This window comes from Ceratotherium simum, chromosome 9 (genome assembly GCF_057802395.1).
Source record: "Ceratotherium simum simum isolate JZ-2026a chromosome 9, ASM5780239v1, whole genome shotgun sequence".
NCBI lineage: Eukaryota > Metazoa > Chordata > Mammalia > Perissodactyla > Rhinocerotidae > Ceratotherium > Ceratotherium simum.
The window spans coordinates 63,737,452-63,757,280 of record NC_141908.1 but is presented as its reverse complement, the minus strand read 5'-3'; the positions used below and the strand labels follow the sequence as shown (position 1 = coordinate 63,757,280).

General features: G+C 36.1%; 1 protein-coding gene across 2 annotated transcripts in view; it reads right to left on the bottom strand.

The window, feature by feature from the left end:
- Positions 1 to 4,823: 4,823 nt before the first annotated feature.
- Positions 4,824 to 19,829, bottom strand: part of FSIP2 (fibrous sheath interacting protein 2) — a 96,796-nt gene continuing 81,790 nt past the window's right edge. Inside the window, exons 19-23 of one of the 2 annotated variants that reach the window (XM_087435463.1) lie at positions 19,127 to 19,243; positions 14,265 to 14,311; positions 11,155 to 11,198; positions 7,361 to 7,430; positions 4,824 to 4,985 (exon numbers count right to left, since the gene is read on the bottom strand). In XM_087435463.1, coding sequence (XP_087291589.1) covers positions 4,849 to 4,985; positions 7,361 to 7,430; positions 11,155 to 11,198; positions 14,265 to 14,311; positions 19,127 to 19,243 — 415 coding nt within the window. In that variant the 3' untranslated portion in view covers positions 4,824 to 4,848. The remainder of the gene's footprint in view (positions 4,986 to 7,360; positions 7,431 to 11,154; positions 11,199 to 14,264; positions 14,312 to 19,126; positions 19,244 to 19,829) is intronic. The other variant, XM_087435464.1, reaches the window with a different exon arrangement.

Genomic DNA, 19,829 nt, shown 5'->3' with positions numbered 1-19,829 from the left:
AAATTCTAAATGTATAACGTGTAATTTGAATTGATATCAACTTAACTTTAATGGCATGGAAAATCTCTGTTCCTGTACAGCTTTCTCTCCCCTTCTTCACTGCATGTTGTCAAAAAATTACTTATTTACACATTGTGGCCATTACTATAAATTTATAATTATTTTTATGCATTTGTCTTTCAAATCCTGTAGGAAAAGATGAAGTTACAAAACAAAAATATAATAGTATTTCTTATATTTGCCTATATATTTACCTTTACTGGAGAACTTCATTTCTGCATACAGCGTTGAGTTGCTATCTAGTGTCTTTTCATTTCAACCTGAAGGATGCTCTTTATAAATTCTTGTAGGGCAGGTTTAGTGGTAACAAACTCCTTTAGCTTTTATCTGGGAATGTCTTAATTTCTCCCTCTTTTTTAAGGACAGTTTTGTTGGATATAGTATTCTTAGTTGAGAATTTTTGTCTTTCAGAATTTCAAATATGTCATCCCACTGTTTTCTGCCCCACATAGTTTCTGATGAGAAATTACCTGTTAATCTTATTAAGCATCCTTGTACATGAATGTGAAGTGTCACTTCTCTCATTGCTTTCATGATTCTTTGCCTTTGGCTTTTTACAGTTTGATTATAATGTGTCTTGGTATGAATCTCTGAGTTTATCTTGTTTTTTTTTCCCCTCCTAACCCTCAGACTAAATATCATCAATTTTCCTATATTCAAGTTCACTGATTATTTCTTTTCCCTACTTAAATCTGCTGTTGAACCCCTCTAGCAAATTTTTCATTTCAGTTATTGTACTTTTCAGCTCCAGAATTTGTGTGGTTCTCTTTTTTAAAAAACATATTCTTTTTTATTATTATTATGGTAAGAATACACAACAGAAAATTTACCATTTTAAGTGTATAATTCCTTGTTTTTTGTTTTTGTTGTTGAAAACTGGACATTTGATTATTATAATGTATTAACTCTGCTAATAAGATCTCCCTCTTTTCCAAGGTTTTTTTTTTTTTGATTGTTGAAGGCTATAGTAGTCCATTTGTTTAGTGACTTTCCCTAACTATGGTTTCAAAGGCTATGTTCCTTGTCTTACGTGATCACTGAAGTCTTTGTTCCTTGTGTTAAACTAGACTTTTGACAGAGAGTCCTTTAAATACCAGGAGCTAAAACACACACACCCACCCACACACACACACACACAAAAACAAAACAAACAAGCAAACAAGGAAATGAAATAATGCATCCCCCAGTGTATGTGCAGATTGGGTCTGTGCTAGGGCACTACTTCATTACTAAGCTAGGCTTGCACTGAGCCTAAGGATCAGCCTGAGGTGAAAGCTTAGAGACTTTCATATTTTTTCTGAGCATAAGTTTTGCTCTAGGCAAGTACATGGCTTTCTAAATTCCCTCACATGGGTGCTTTTAAATGTCCCAATTTCTTAATGAAACTCCCTAACTTTTATTCCAGGGCCTTTGGCATCTGTTTCATGTTTCCATCATATTCTCTTCTCTAGGCATCTGTGAGTTGTTAGTTTGGCTTGTACTTTTTTTGAGCAATGCTCACTGATATTCTGGTCTGAACTCCCAGTTAGGTAAAACAGAGACAAGTGCCTTGTATCACTCATTCATGAAGCTCCCAGACAGTTTGGAATGGACAGATATACACAATAATTTTCCAGTAAGGTCTGCTCTGCCCTCTCCAGAACCAGGGATCAAGGACTTACACTAGGAATGCAGGTTTCTTTCTTCAAGACTGCTACTGTGCTGGGGAAGTGGTGGGGCAAGGGCAAGTAAAAACACCACAAATCTTTGCTACCATTTTGAAGTTACCTTTTTCTTGATTCAGTGTTTTATTAGTTGCTATAAACCTTTGACTGTTTTTCAGAGTTCCAACAAAGTTGCTTTTGACAGTTTTTGCTTGTTTGTCAGTGTTTCTGAGGGGGCATGAGAACTTGGAGCTCCATTTACTGCAGTGAAGACTATTGTTGAGTTTTTTACAAATGTGACTACCAAGTATTCTGAAATTATGTCTGGATCCATTTTGATTGGCTATTCCCAAGGTAAGAAACAATTTTTACTAGAAATTCAGCTTTAAATTAAATCTTGATTTAACTTACCTTTTTCTAACACGAGTTATACTTTAGCAGAATGCTCATGTGCCATCTCAGGAATGTATTCAATAACCAAATCACTAAAGATATGAACATTTGAACCTTCTGTTGATAGTGCCATCAAGTTGATTCTGACTTCTAGTGACCCTGTGTATAGCAAAGTGGAACCCTGCTCAGTCCTTTTGTTCCGTCCTCTCACCTTTTGGTGCTATATCAGACAATGCTCCACTGCTATTCAAAGGGTTTTGATGGCCAATTATTTTGGAAGTGGGTGGCCAGGTCCTTCCTCCTATTTGAACCTTGTGTACTAACTTTTCATAACAAAATTTGAAATTTCACCGGTACAATTAACTGTTTTTAGAAATATTCTTTTGTGCCCTTCATATCACACTCAACTAATTTATGGATCCCAAATTTTCATAGTACAGGGGTCAGCAAACTACCACCCATGGGATAAATCTGCCCTGCCATCTATTTTTGACCAGCCTACAAACAAAGAATGGTTTTACAATTTTTAATTACTGAAAAAAGTCAAAAGAATAATAGTTTGTGATGTGAAAATTAAATTATATTCAAATTTAATTGTTCATAAATAATTTTTTATTGAGTCATAGCCACATTTATTTGTTGATATTTTGTCTATGGCTGCTTTTGTGCTACAAAGGCACAATCAAGTAGTTTTGACAGAGACCATATGCCCTGCAAATCTATGATGTTTACTACCTGGCCCTTCACATAAAAAGTTTGCCAACATCTATTTTAGTACAACATGAAGAGAATCAACAACCTGAGAAATCATTCCAATGCCTTATAGATTTAAAAGGCATTCTTCAGGATCAACAGCTCAAAGACTGTTATTTCTAGAAATCTCAACTACTACCAATTTTATCAGGTAATATGTATTTTTTTCAATAAAAATCTCTGATACTTTTAGAATTTTTTTCACCAGGTTAGCCAAATATGCACAAAGTTTCATTTAACACATGATGCCTAACACAGAACCTTTTCTGAATTAAGGTTTTTCCTGGAACTTAAATATATCAATAATTTTAACCACTTTTCCCACAATTTTGAGAGCTTCAAGGACTAATTCTGAACTTGATGCTTCTTCTTGTACTTGAGTTGGAAAAAATTGGAAATCTCCTTTACCATTAAAAAACTTCATATGAGAGAGTACCTTACTCTTATATATTAAATCTTTAACTACAGAAGTATGTGAACCAGAGTGCCTTAAAAATCAGTGTATTTCGGCTGCTAGAAATTTGCTTATTTCTTTAACAACTTTTGAAAACATGGATAAAAAATTTTACAATAAAATATTGTTATTTTAAAAGGCACCTTTAAAGCATGTGATATCTAAGGCTGGGGAACATCAGTGATTTGGACGACATCTGTAAGAATACTTTCAACACCACTGTCAACTTACGCACATTGATAGAATTCTCCTGAACATAGTTTTGAAGTGGATTGCCAGTCATTTCTCATCAATTATCATTTTTGAAAAGGTCTGAACCTACAAGTTACATAATTATGCATGATCTTTGAGATCAAATAATTTATGAAATTATTATAAATAGATTAAATTACTAATTGAATAACTTCATTATCACTGGAAAGTAAAAATTCTACTATATAATTACATCTTTTTCTCTGGAGCTCCCTGTCATAACCTCACTGACTAACTTCATTAAAGGAAATCCAATTTTATAAAACAAAATTTTCTCAGATGTTTCTGCTTTAGCACTGGCTACTGTCAAGAAAATTTTACATAAAAGAGAAGATATCACATTCTCTAAAAATTTGAGTCAGCATTAGAGTAGACATGACGATGATTGATATTCTTTGCTGTTTGGTCTACTTTTTGGATCTTTTAAACAAGATCCTTAGATTCCAGAGGCAAACATGCTGAAGCTGGATCCATATCACAAGTGCAAGTTAATTAATTTTGAAAAATGTCTTTTATCACTGTACTAGCTATCCATCTAGTTAAATTTTCCTCATTACTTGTTATGTTCTTACGAGTAGAGTCTTTATCTATATTCATGTAAAAATATTTATATAAAGGATTTAATAACTTTACTGACCAATGATTTATTTATAGATGGTATTTTATCCTTATCTGGAAAGGATTTTTTTTAGTCACATGGGTCATTTTATGTACATATAACATTTTATGCACAGTAATTATTTACTTCCAGATGGTGCTTTATCCATAGTTGGATCTTTTTGCTTGGAAGGTATTTTATAAACTGATGATACTTTACTTGCAGGTGGGGAAAACTGATATCTTGTGCTTGGTATCAATACTTTTTATTTGAACATCTGAATACACCTTTAACAGTGAACCAATCAGTTTCATAGCTGTGTCATAGAATTCAGCTTGAGTTTCATCCTCATTTGCTAACGATTTTGGTGATAATATCCTCTAAAATGTTAGCAGGAAACATCCAAGTTCATTTTCTGGTGGGTACTGAGGGCTGAGTGGTTTTTCCAGGTTCACTTTTTCTGTTTATCCTCATGGCACACAGGTAATATTAGTACTCAGCATCTTCTCATGCTAAAATTCTTATCAAAAGTATTTATCAAACCCTTCTCTTACCCAGGTCTCTATTATGCTTTCCTTTGCTCTTAATTTTTTGCTTAGTATTGTAAGAATCATGTTATAGGACACTATGTCATGCTTTAAAAGCCACTTTATTTTCTAAGGGAAGTAAGCATAGTTATATCAGATATAGAAGCTTCAGTGCTTGTCCTGGTGAGGTGGTGAGGGAGATTTGGAAATACTGGTGTTAGTTCTAGAAAACACCTTTGCCAGAGCTGAAGATACCTTCTCCAGCATTTTAGATCCTTGTTTGGAAATACTGGGCTTGGAAGTTTCTGTGGACAAAGCAAAAAAGTAATATGGATATTTATTAGATACTTTAATTGAGGCTATCATACTACAGCACTGATGATTTAGAAGTCACAAATTGACATTTATAATATACTTTATGGGATTTAAAGAACAGTCACAAAGATTCTTTTATTTGATGCTTCCAACACTCATGTGAAGGAAACAGGAAGAATGATATCTCCATTTTTGGGCACTGAATCTTGGCGAGGTCAAATACCTTGTCTAAAGTCACACGAATAGAAAGTGGCTGGGGATAGGGTCCAGGTTTTCTGACTTTCATGGCATAATTATACTGCATTTTGATACTTCTGATACTTCTCTAGTTAGGTGTGCAAGAATGCCTTTCTTTTTCCAGCAGAGAACTCTCTGAAAAAGCCTGATGAACTAAACTTACATGGGAAAGTAACTTGCAGCTCTATACCATGAGGGTGTCTATTTCAGAGTGCCCAAGTGAATGCGAAAGTGCATTAAAACTGCTATAATTTCTCACCTACTTTGGGTAAATTTTCAGTTGACTAATTTCAAGTATTTTGTTTTTCATATGGGATAAGATTATACAGATATGAGTTTCCATTTGGATTCATTTTTCTGCACCACTTGAGGGGCTCGTAGAGAATATCGTATTTTAATTTAACAAAATGATTATTTTACATGTAAGGATAGAAGTGAGCATTTATCTACTTTTCTGAAACTTGATGATGGGAGGTGATAGGACATGAAAACACACATGACAGTAAAAGCCCATATTTTCTGAATTCCAGCACACACCAAAGTTCATGACTATACCCCTTGCAGTTACTTAGATTTGTCTTTTCTAGCAAGATAATCTATGGGTAAAGCTAAGATAGCTGAAGAAAATTTAAATATAAATAAAGAACCAAAAATTATGCTTAAGTTTTTTATTGTGCTATTATTTTTTAAATGACCTATGAATTAAAAAAGAAAAAGCCAAAATCTGCAGCAGACGAGACAAAAGGATGGATAAAAGAGAAAGATGTACATTCTGAAAAAGCAAGATAAAAATTTTACTAACATGATTGAGGCATTGTTGCAAGACTTCTAGAATTCTCAGTGGAGGGATAAAAACAGTTTCTGTTCTTAAAACTTGTTGGCTTTGTTAAACATGCAGATTTCTGAGCACCATTACTCAGAGATGCTAACTTAGCCACTCTGGAGAGGGCCCAAGAATCTGCATTGTTAAAAAACATCCTGGGTGATTCTAATGCAAAGCAGTTTCTGGAAACACACTGAGAACACTGTCCCAAAGCTGTATTCACCCTATTGGATTGCCGCATCTTGTTCAAGATTGGTGGGTGGCTAGTGTCCTAGGTTAATGGCACACATGAAGCTCATCCCCAGGGGGAATAGTGAACTCGTGTGTTCATCAGTTAATAGTTCTTTTCACAGCAAAACCATAGACTATCTTTAGTCATCACCCAATGTAGACCTCATTCTGGGATGCAATGGCAACTATATGGAACCACAGTGTAGAGGGAAGAAAGAATGTAAGATCAAAGTCAGAAGACCTGTTTTTGAGCCCTAAAAACTCAAATTTGTTGACTGTGTAACCTGAGGCAGTTATTTCTCTCCATTTTCTCTTTTGTAAACTAGGGCCTTAAGATTTGCAGAGGGAGAATAGTATGGTGTACGGGATGTGGACAAGTTTTATTCTGTCTACAAAGTGTTTCACAAAAGCTCTGAATTATTTGATACAATTTAAAAGTCAGGAATTTTTACATAAAACTTCCATTTCCAGCTACTTTTGTTAAGACCCGAATTGGAAGACCTGGCAACAATCCAGTACACTAATGATTGGCCCTTAGTAGCATCTTGCTTCTTTAGATGAGACATGGCATCTCCAGTAGACCACAGACCCCTGCTCAACCTACTGCTCTTGTTTATATTACCTACCTGTCTTCTGTGAACATTTGAGTGTGTGGACTATGGTCATGTTGAATGAGCTTAGACTTTGAAGTCAAGCAGAACTGTGTTTAAATCCCAGCTCTGCAGCTTACTCGCTGTGGCATGACCTTGTGTAACATACTCTCACTTTCCTCCTCAATGACTCACTTTCCTCTTTAATAAAATGAGGATAGCTGCTACCTAATAAATATTAGTTCCATTATCTATTATCTCTTTGGTTTGAGGTTAAAGTAAGAGAACTGCATAATAAACTGCAAACTGCTATATATATAAATAGTAAGAATATTATTTCAATCTCATATTGATAATAGGTGTCAATACTGCAAGGGAGTAACTGCTCATTCCAGGAGGGTAAGTGGTCAAAAATTCTAAGTTCAAAATGATGTAATTGAGAGATTTATTATACCAGTTGTTAAAAGGATAGTATATTTTGTACCTGAAATGACTTCTTTTGAGGGATGCACACTGCCAAGAATATTCTTGTTTCCTTCAAAGATGGTGATAAACTGCCAAGACAAAACAAAGAGTACTAACTTAGTCTTTTTTTGGACACTACACACTATGGATACCTAGAAATCCTCAAGTGATGTAATACAACCATTGTAGCTTCTTCCATAAGTAATATCTGTGCTCTGCAGTCTCAAAGAATTATTCTGAGACTTAGGCTCATAACTTTTGCCAATTTTGACACCAAGGATTGACCCTTGTCATAGATATGGACCTAGGCTATCATTAAATTATGATCAAAGCCTCAGACATCTTAAGACACAAAAATAATCAGCTCTGTCTGCTCCCTCCCTCCTTTGGCTGACTTGGAATATGTAATAAGTTACAAATTCTTTTCTGATAATAGATATAATGACAAGGAGAGAAGGAAAGTGGAGGTTCACCACATAACTCCAATTTCCTTTTATGGAAATCTTAGCCATTTTGGAGTCTGGAGCAATAAACGCTGTGGACCTGGTAGGGCGGGGAACATGGCTCAAATACTGGCTTTAGTCTGTAGGCCATTATCACCTCTGTGAATGCAGAGGCAGCGATTTTCCCAGAAAGGCATAAAATTGTCTGGGACAGGTAGCTGGGCTTTATTGTAGCTGTTCTATAATGCTAGCAATTAAAAAAGGAAGTGAAAAATCAATGAAGTAAGTTCTATATAAAGTGCGTTGTGTATAGATTATGTAAACACCACCAACTATTATTATAAAAGTTTCACCATAGTTCGTCTAAGAGGACTTGAGGCAGCTTATGTATTAAGATATTTTGGACAGGACACCTGAGGAATAAAATGCAGCAGAGACTATCTAAAGCAACTGATTCTCATTATTGGCTGCACAATAGAGTATCTGTGGAAATTTTTTTAAAAATTTGAATTACTGGGTCCCACACCGATTGAATTGAAATCCCTGAGGTTGGGGCAGATATTGATATTTTTAAAAAAAGATGCCCACTTGACTCTAATGAGTGAGAATTAGACTTGAGAACCCCTAACCTAAAAGAGAGCAGATGCTACTATGTGTCTGAGATGAGCAAATATACTTCAGTTCTACTGAGAACAACTATCTTTCCATTAGATTCAAGAATATTTCCCATTACTTCATGGAAAATTGTTATAATCACTGCTTTAAAGTTTTTGTCTGAAAATTTCAAAATCTTGGCTATGTTGGAGTTGGTATTTCACGTCTTTCTCTTAAAAGCTATAGATATTATCTTAGTTCTCTGTATGTTGAGTAATTTTGGATTGTATCCTGGGCATTTAAAACAATTTATTAGATTCTAAGAACTGTTAAAATCCTCTGGAGAAGACTGATTTTTATTTGTTTGTTTGCTTAAGTGGATAATTAACCCACTTAGGTTCAGACCATAGATCCTATCCTACCTTCTATGGCTGGAGTTCCAGTGTAAATTCAGTTTTCAAAATCTTGGCAACATTTTTTTAGTATCCCCGTGTGTGCACCAGTATTAAGTCTATATATGGTTCAAGTTCTCAAAGTCTTTTGTCTATATAACTTCAGGTCAGTTCCATGTGTGCACAACTCAGGAAAGAGTTGTCAGGAAAGTCAGGAAAGACTTTACAAACAGATTTGTAGGGGGTCCTTTTATGAGGTCCCTACTCTCTGCAATTTCTTTCAGTGTCTCCAACTCTCAGCAGTCCCCTTTTCTGGTTCTATGGCTACAATGCTGTGGCTCTAGCCTCCCTGTGTGTGCTGTCTTACACATCCCACGACTACATCTGTGTCCAGGGTAAAGTGACAAGATAAAGCAGAGAAAAAAGTAGCAGCTTTCCCCCTAATATTCTTCAGGTTACTGGAGACCTTTTCCTAATTCCTCCGGTCAGAGAGAAGGATTTTCTCTCAGATTTTTAAGTGTTTTGGCAGCTTCTGCTGCCATTGCCATGCAGCTTTATGGCTGAAACTTTCCTCAAGGGAAGACCAGGAGGGGGAAAAAAGCGGGCTTCTCCACTTTCCATTCCACAGGAACTTGTTTCTAATTCTGGTAAGAGAGTAATGGTTTCTCTTGGAGCTTTATTCTGTCCATTTCCTCTATGTACAGTCAATTGCTTAACGACAGGGATATGTTCTGAGAAATGCAGCATTAGGCAATTTTCTCATTGTGTGAACATCATAGAGTGTACTTATCCAAATCTAGATGGTATAGCCTACTACACACCTAGGCTATATGGTTCTAATCTTATGGGACCACCGTCATATTTGTGGTCCATCATTGACGGAGATGTCATGTGGCACGTGACTGTAACTCCAGGATTTGAACTGTCCTGAGTCTAAGCTAGGAGATATGGGAGGAAAAAACTCAGAAAACTCATAATGATATTGGTTGTTCTTTGAATTTTGATTTCCCTCTCAAACTCCTATCATTTATTTTTCAGAATCCTAGGTAGTTGTCCAGTTTTTAGTTTTAATCAGTGAGAGATACAGAGTGGAATGTGCTTACTCCACCTTACTTGAAACTGGATTGGATAACAACTTTAGCCATAGTTTCACCATGGAAAAACCATCAAGTGAGGGAAAAGACAAAGAGCCAGAAGGGTCCAGATTAGCCAGGAATTCAGCTTGGCACAAGGAATGGCCTGTCATCAGGTCCTCAGACTAAAGATTCAGTATCTCCCCTTTATTGCCATATGACTTTACTTGGAAAGTACTGCCTAAGTGAAGCCTGAGGTTGGTCAAATAGATGTATATTCATAAATGAGCATTAGGTTGAGTGAGGAACTAACCCAGCATGTTTGGAGGTTTGGCAAAAGTTATCTTAAGTATGAGTTGTAAGACTTGGTTCTGAAAATTACTCTGATAATGAGAAGTGACTGGATAAATGACGGATTGTGTGTGCATGGAATTGAGAAGACTTGCTTAAAGATGGGATTAAATTGAGCCAAGAAACAAAGTGAAAAAACAGAGAAGAGAATCTGTAGCTTCAGCCCTCGTTGGAAACTTTCTGAAAAGGATCAGGGAAGAGGAAATTTCCTGAGTTTACACTGGAGGGTAGGTGGGCCTTTTAGAAAGCTGCCTTTGAAAGTCAATCCTTAGGAATACAGAGAAATAGATGGAAACAGTACTCACTTCCTACAAGCCACTCTCCTCCATTTCTTTTTTACTTTCTTTTTTTTCTTTTTCTTCACAAAGCCTCAGTACACAGTTGTATATCCTAGTTTTAGGTCCTTCTAGTTCTTCTATGTTCGACACCGCCTCAGCATGGCTTGATGAGCTGTGAGTAGGTCTGTGCCCAGGATCCGAACTGGTGAACCCTGGGCTACTGAGGCGGAATGTGCGAACTTAACTGCTACGCCACTGGGGCCAACCCCCACTCTCCTCCATTTTTGAAGCTTCTATTTCCTCCCTGCCTCTCCAAGTCCTTCACTTGGGTCCACCTGCCTTGGGCAGGGCCAAGTGACTCACTCCCTTCAGGGTTTTCTCCAGAGACTGCAGCAATAGAGTTAAGGAATGGAATTGTATTTAGGTGCTAGGAAGGAACAGTGGCTTATGTTGTACACTTAAGCAAGGAATGATAGCTCTAAGGTGAGAATTTTGATTAAGGGATTTCTCAGGTACCAGGTACAGCCAGGGGGAGAGATCTGAGCATGAAGGAATTGTAAATAGGGAATACTTCCTGTTGTCCCTCAAATCACAACACCCAGTCCTGATCTGACCTTGAAATCTGGGCTATATTCAACTGGACCCCATGTATACTAATTAGAGGCTATTGAAAAATGCTTACCTTAATACTGCTTGAACTCTCTGGCTTTTGTTCCTGAGAACTTTCTGTTGGGTGGGAGGAAGGAAAAATAGTATTTTTTCTGAGGCATGAATAGTATTGATACAAACTTGATCTTATTATTTTTCACTAAAAGTCATAGAATTTAGACAGAAGAAATTATTACTATTAATTTTAGTGTACAGACAATGGGAACAAAACTGAAATAAGTGAGATCCCTAGAATTCTGGGGCATGTCTTAGCCCGTCATTCAGGAGAGGCAGACTCTGTAACTTAGCAGCTATACATCTGTGCACAACCATTCGACCTCTACGGGTCTATTTGTTTACCTGTAAAATGAGGGGTTACCCTATAGATGATTTCTAAAGGCCTTTCCAGCTCAAACATTCTTTGATTTTAGATAGATAATTGGAACAAAAAGGAAGGTGCTGGTCTTATGAAATACTTTGGGTGAGAATCAGGAGAATTTTGAGGCAATACCAAGAGGAAATCTGGGGAGTTGCTACAGAACTAAAAGTTGCCTAAGTTCCAGGGGAGGTCAATATTTATTTCCAATAAAAGAAAATCAGCCCAAGGAGGTGGAAATTATACTGTGAGAGAAGTTTCACAAAAACCCACCACTAGGGAGGCAGCTAACCTGCTAGGGAGTCTGAAACCTGAGTTTTGAGTCTTAGCTTCACTACTAAGAGCCGTGTAAACCCTGGCAAATTGAGTCTAACTTCTGTGATTCTCACTTCTCTTATACGTAGAATGTGAATGAGATTATCTTCTGCCTGTCTCACAACAGGACAAAATGAGATATGTTATACGTAAAAACTCTGCATTTTATAGGCATGTAATCATCAAGACCCAGCACAAGTGGTCACTTTCTGAATTACCCTTAGGCCAATGTAGGTTCCAGAAAAAAAAAGTACTAGTAAAACATCAATTAATACAAATATGAGAGGGACTGATTATTTGAATTACCTGACAAAACTGATAAGATTTCATGGTTGGTTGATAGTCTTTCTAAGATGTCTAATTCTGTATTGCACATAATTGAATGGACTTTTGCTTTTAAATAACTGAGAACATTTGGATTCACTCCCAGGGTTATCATTCTAAACACCGTTTTTAAGTTTCTAGGCTAAATGGCTATCAACTTTTCAGGATACACTAGAAATTTGTTTTGATGAAGAGTCACAGAAAAATTCCTGATAGTTGAGGATGTTGGATATTCAGATTTAAGTTATTTGAGAATTTATTGTATATTCTATATGAAACTAAGAAAGTGTATGTCCAACTCTGACCTCTCCATTGAACTCCAGACTTAAATATCCTGTTGCTTATATGACACTTCAACTTGAATATCTAGTGGTGCCTCAGTCTCCACACAGCCAATAAACATAACCATAAACCGAATTCTTGTGCTCTCCCTCCCTCTTAGTTACTCCCATAGTCTCTCCTATTTGACTAAATGCCTCCTCCTGCTATATGCCTGTCTTAGGTTCTTGGGGATACTGCTGTCATCTTCAGGGAACTTACATTCTAGAGGGAGATGGTGAAAAAACAATAGACAGTAATAAGTGCCAGGGAGAAGAACAAGCAAAGCAGTGGAACAGGGAGTGCCATGGTGGGCATGAAGTTACAATTTCAAAGTGTGGCCAAAGAAGACTTCACTGAGAAGGTGACATTTGAGCAAAGATCTGACGGTGAGGAATGAGTAATGCAGATATAAGCAATACAGATGTAAGTACTACACAAGGGTCAGCCAGTGCAAAGGCCCTGAATGCCTGGAATGTTTAAGGAACATCAAGGAGGGCAGTGAGGCTGGAGCAGAGTGAGCCAGAAAGAGAACAGAGGAGGAGGTTAGAGAGGTAATAGGGGACCGGAGTGATGTCCAGATGATGTTGGGTTTTGCAAGCTATTCCAATTTCTTTGGTTTTTGTCCCAGGTGAAATGGAAGAACTTACCAGTATCTGGAATTATTTCATTTATGTCCTGACCCTTTGATGCCCCGCCCCAAGTTACAATGTAAATTCTATGAGATCAAGGACTTTGTCAGTCTTGTTCACACATGGGATCTTAGAACACAAAGGAGGTGCTCAGTGAATCTCTGAATGAATGAATAAATGATTGAATTGGATAGCTGCAATTTTGCAGAAGAATATAAGAATTAAGCACGATCACTGCAAGATGGGCTCTGCCTCTGACTCAGCAGAACCTTGGACAAGTCACTTACTCACCCTGAGCTTGAGTTTCCTCATGTAAACAATGAGGGAGGTTGTATTAAGTGGTTTCTGTCTGACTCTAACAGCTCATGATTCCATAATATAGGTATCATATCAGTGATTATCGTGACACCTTCTGGTTATGGTATGTTCATAAAACTCTGGCATACTTACTCCTATTCTTTGAATCATCTTAATGAAAATGATTTCTACTTCAAAGTTGAGAGAAGGTGTTTCTCGAGTGTGTTACTCCTTGAGTGGGCTGTATGTTTGGAATAACCAGGGTAAACCTGTGGTTTGAGTTTCAAGGCTACTTGACAGTAAACACGACGCTCTACCTCTTTCACACGCTATCATTGTGAGAACGACATTGATCCTCTGAGGCTTCAACAAACAGAGAACCAAAAAGACTTCACAAATGTTCTAGGGAGTCAGTACTAATAGAGATAAGAAAAAAGAAAGAGAGGTCCAGATTTTAATGTGAACAAAATTTTAGCTCTAAAAGTCTTTTTTTTGTACATTTTGGTAGGGCTAAGCATAAAGGAAAGATAACCTTTCAGATAAATTGTTAAATCCTAGTATCATGGTTTCTGGCTCGGAAACTATCATACACCCTTATTTTGTGGTTATTTCATACAGGAACATGGTAAATATAAATTCATAACATCACACCATATATTTGACCAAAATCGTTAATAAAATCTTAATAACAATTCAGACAAGGCAAACTAGTTGGCTCATTTTAACACCTGGATCGTTTTCCAAAAGTAGATAAGCTCCCAGGAAAAAAACAATAGTATCAAATTCAGGTTTGATAACTAAAAAATTCATCATGATAAGCAGTAAACAAAGTCTCCTTTTGAATACTTTCTAACTTAAATTAAGAAAAATAATAAATCCAACCTTCTAATATTTTCGCACTTGTATCTGGGGTACGATCTTCAGTCTCACTAAAACGAAAGAAAAGAACATTTCATTTTCTGTGTATTTAATGAATGAAGAAATTACTGGTTAAGCAAAAGAACAATCTGTCAACCATTCTTCATATGGAAGTAAACCTGGAATAGTATATCGCTGAGTTTCCAGATAGAATGAAAATGATTTCTAAATTGACTTTTTCCCCACTTTAAAAATTTTGGTTAAATATACATAACATAAAATTTACCATCTTAACCATTTTAAGTATATAGTTATATGCTTGAGAACATTCACATTGTTGTGCAACCGTCATTTTTCTTTGTTAGGAGGTTTTTGATCACTGATTCAATCTCCTTACTAGTTATAGGTCTGTTCAGATTTTTTATTTCTTCATGATTCGGTCTTGGTGGGTCGTGTGTTTATTTATTTCATCAAGGTTATGCAACTGTTGGCATACAATTCTTCATACACTCTCTTACAATACTTTTTATTTCTGTAAAATCAGTTGCAGTGTTCTTTCATTCATTCGTGATTTTAGTTATTTGAGTCTTCTCTCTTTTTTCCTTAGGTAATCTAGCTAAAAATTTGTCAATTTTGTTGATCTTTTTGAAGAACAAACTGTTGGTTTCACTGATTTTTTCCATTGTTTTCTGTTCTCTATTTTGTTTATCTCTGCTCTAATCTTTATTACTTCCTTCCTTCTGCTAGTTTGTTTTTCTTTTTCTGGTTATTTAAGGTGTAAAGTTAGGTTGTTTCTATAAGATCTTTTTAAATGAAAAATTTACAGCTATAAATTTCCCTCTTAGCACTACTTTTGCTGCATCCCATAAGTTTTAGTATATTGTGTTTTCATTTTTATTTGTCTTGAATATTTTCTAATTTCCCTTGTGATGTATTCTTTGACTCACTGGTTGTTTAAGAATGTGTTGTTAATTTCCACATATTTGCGAATTTTCCAGTTTTCCTTCTGCTGTTGAATTCTAATTTCATTCCATTATGATTGGAAAAGATACTTTGTATAATTTCAATCTTTTAAAATTTATTAAGATTTGTTTTGTGGTTTACATATGGTTTATCCTGAACAATGTTCCATGTGCACTTAACAAAAATATGTATTCTGCTGTTATGGTGTGGAATGTTCTGTATACGTTTGTTAGGCCCAACTGATCTATAGTGTTGTTTAAGTCCTCCAGATATTCTGTATGGTTGTTCTATCCACTATTGAAAGTAGTCTACCGAAGTCCCCTACTATTATGCGGGAGCTGTCTATTTCTCTCTTCAATTTTGTCAGCGTTTGCTTCATATATTCCAGAGCTTTCATGTTTGATGCATATATATTTATAACTGTCATATCTTCTTGGTGAATTGACTCTTTTAACATTATACAATGTTCTTCATCTCTTGTAACAGTTTTTCACTTAGTCTATTTTGTTTTATATTAGTATAGCTACCTCTGCTCTCTTTTGGTTTCTGTTTGCATGGGATGTCTTTTCCCATCCTTTCACTTTCAACCTGTGTGTGTGTCCTTATATCTAAAGTGAGTCTCTAATACACAATATATACTTGGATCCTATATAAATCCATTTTTAAAATCCATTCTGTTTTTTAAATCCATTCTACAATCTTTGTCTTTTAAGTGAAGTGTTTAATCCATTTATACTTAATTACTGATAGGGAAGCACCTACTTTTGCCATTTTATTTGTTTTCTGTGTGTCTTATAGCTTTTTTAATCCCTCATTTCCTCCAGTACTGCCTTTCTTTGTATTAGTTGATGTTTTACAGAGACACATTTTGATTCTCTTTTCATTTCCTTTTACATGTATTCTATAGATATTTTCTTTGCTGTTACCACATGGATCACATATAACATCCTAAAGTTATGACATTCTACCTTAAACAGATAACAATTTAACTTCAATTGCATACAAAAACTCTACTCTTTATAGATCACCCCCATCCCCTCTTTGTTATTGATGTCCCAAATTACATCTTTATGTATTCTGTACCCATCAGCATAGATTTATAGTTATTTTTTATGCATTTGCCTTTTAAATCCTGTAGAAAATAAAAAGTGGAGTTTTGAACCAAAATTATGATAATACAGGTTTTTATATTTGTCCATGTATCTATCTACCTTTTCTAGAGAACTTTATATTTTCATTTGACTTTGAATTACTGTTTTGCATTGTTTAGTTTCAACTCAAAGAACTTCTTTTAGCATTTCTTGTAGGCCATGTGTAGTGGTAATAAATTTCCTCAATCTTTTGTATTTTTGTGTCTTAGAATGTCTTGATTTCTCTCTTATTTTTGAAAAGTATTTTTGCTGGTTATAGAGTTCTCACTTAACAGTTTTCTTGCTTTCAGCCCTTTAAATATATCATCCACTATCTTCCAGCCTGTAGGTTTCTTCTGAAAATTTCACTTACAGTTGTACAGAGATCTCTTTTACATGACAAGTCATTTCTCTCTTGCTGCTTTCAAGATTCTCTTTTTGTCATTGGCTTTTGGCAGTTTGATTATAATATGTCTCAGTGTGGTCTCTGTGTGTTTATGCTACTTGGAATTCATTAAGCTTATTATATTTTTATACTCGTGCCTTTTTTTCAAATTTGGGGAGGTTTTAGCAATTATTTCCTCAAATAATCTCTCTGCCTTTTTCTCCTGGAATTCCTATGATGCATATATTGGTTTGCTTGATGGCATCCTATAAGTCCCTCAGGCTCTGTTCACTTTATTTTCAGTCATTTTTCTTTTTACTTCTCAGACTCAATAATTTCAAATGACTAGCGTTCAAGTTCATTGATTCTTTCTTCTGCCCTATTGAGTCTGCTCATGAACCCATCTAGTGAATTTTTCAATTCAGTTACTATATTTTTCAGCTCCAGAATTACTGTCTGGTTCTTTTATGTAATTTATATCTCTTTGTTTTTATTCTCATTTTGTTCATATACTTTCCCCCGATTTCCTTTAGTTTTTGTCTGTGTTTTCCACTTTTGAACATATTTAAGACTTGTTTTAAAGTCTTTGCCATGTATATCCAATTGGTGTACTTCTTCCTGGGCGTTTTCTGGAGATTTGTTTTCTTTAAATGGGCCCTATTTCCATGTTTCTTTGCATGTACTGTGATCTTATGTTGAAATTTGGACATTTGAAGAAACAGCTACCTCTCCCAGCTTTTGGAGATTGGTGTGGAAGCCCTTCACTAAATTAGTGGGACTTTGAGCTTTGGGAACAGTCTAAGGTCTCAGGTCTTAAGAGCCTTAACGTCTTAAGTCTTTTCTGGGCATACATTCTTCTGGGCCTATGTATGTGCTTTTTTTTTCTTCTTCAATTTTCCTGATCTGCTTTTAAATGTTTTATTTCCCAAGAATCTCATCATGCTTCTTCTCAGGGCCTTAGATGTTCTATTGTATTCCTCTGCCTATAATCTCTTGCCCTCATGTGTTTGTGCATCTGCAGACCCCTGTGATTTTCAGGCACTGTGGCAGCCATCAACTGCCATCTGTGGGTTTCCAAGCTTAGATCCAAACTATGCCACAATTTTCAATCTGAGCAGCTATTCAGATGAGACAGAAAACATTCCCTCAGGGAGCCAGCAGATAGGTGAGAACACTGCAAACAAGTTCCAATCTGCTCTTTCCATCCGAAAGGAGGGAACTGGGAATTGGGCCATATCTTCCCAACTGTGCCATGTCATGTTGCAGAGAGGGCTTGGCAAGGGCAAGTAAAAATCTGGAATTTCCTACCATTTTGAATGTGGCTTTTCCTTGATTGGGCATTTACTTGGCTGCTGCAGATATGTGACTGGTTGGCAGAGCTCCTATAAAGTTGTTTTTATCAGTCTACAGTTCTTTATTTTCTGTTTCCCTGAGGAAACAAGGCATGCAATTTCCTGGTCTGCAATCTTACTCTAAATTGACTTCTATTTAGTATTATCTGTACTCTCTGCCTTCATCATTGATATAAACAATAAAGAAGTGCCTGTATTACAAAGCATGTATGTTAAAATAACCATTATGCAGGAAAAAAGGCAATGATGGGCCAGGAGGAGATGTCCCAAAATAGTGTCAATGTCATTGTCAAAAAGAAACAATTCCATTATGCCGTGTGGAAAAAATAAATGTAACCAGGTAGATTTTTCTCCTTATACCCATTGCTTCTCCCACAATAGAAAATGCTACCTCTTCCAAGTTATGAATATTTCTATAAACTTAAGAACAATTTTAGACAAGTTTTAACTATTCTAGATAGAGTTATTAATTAGATTTCAAGTCTGCAGTGTACTTTGTTCTTTCTTTCCTCTATAAATGCCACATGGTCCAGACTTTGCTCCTACAGTCATCCAAACTTGGACTGTAAATGCTGTCCATCCTTACAGGTCCACATAAAACTCCATTGCTTTCTAGAATTCATCTCTGAATGCTCCAACTTACACTGACCCCTTCTTTGTTTGGATTCTTCTTCCAGGCAGTTACACACACTGGAACATTTAGCTACTTAGAGTTGAGCAGGAACCCTTTGGGCTGATAGTGCAGATACTGTTGTGACCCATTACCTATCTCCCAGGTTAAAAACAAAAGTACAGAAACAAAACACACTGGCAAATTTTTGATCCAAGACACTGCTACACTAGAATGGATATAAAGGCCAGGTAACTAGAAATGGTGGATCAGGTAGAAAGGGGAAGTCTCAGTGTCCACAGTGGGGAGCTAAAGGAGAGAAGGAGTGAGGGAAAGTCTATGGCTGAATACTTGCCCAATCATAGTTTCACCAGGGATCCCATTCTTCCCATTAGCATTACTTTCATCTCAGATTTCTACTTTTACATTGCTTTAATTTCACATACCTGGCATATGAAATGAGGTCTTCTTGGTTGTATGAAGATAAACTCATAATTCTGTGTATGAAGTAATGTGTTGGTTCAGTAATAAGATTCTTTTCTTCTTTCTGAAAGAGTGAAAACCAAATATTACATAAAGTAGAGTTTGATATGTACTTTCTCACCTTATTGGCATATTCTGCACTCTAATTTACACTATAATGAAAAAAAGTTTTAGAGATTGCTTAAAAGATGGATGAACCTTATAATTCTAATTAAAATGTCTCTTTCCAATATAATTCTTTGGAAATGGCTCAGAGAGATGACTTATAATATTGGAGTTTGAATAAATTTTAAAGATAAACCTAGCACAATGTTTGAAGAATATAGTTTTCCATTCCTGTACTTTACAAATATATATATATATTTTTTTGTGAGGAAGATCAGCCTCTTTTTGCTGAGGAAGACTGGCCCTGAGCTAATATCTATTGCCAATCCTCCTCCTTTTTCTCCCCCTTATTCTCCCCCAAGCCCCCCAGTAGATAGTTGTATGTCATAGTTGCACATCCTTCTAGTTGCTGTATGTAGGACGCCGTCTCAGCATGGCCAGACAAGCGGTGTGTTGGTGCGCACCCGGGATCCGAACCTGGGCCGCCAGTAGGGGAGCGTGCACACTTAACCACTCTGCCACGGGGCCGGCCCCTTTACAAATATTTTTAATCATACCTTA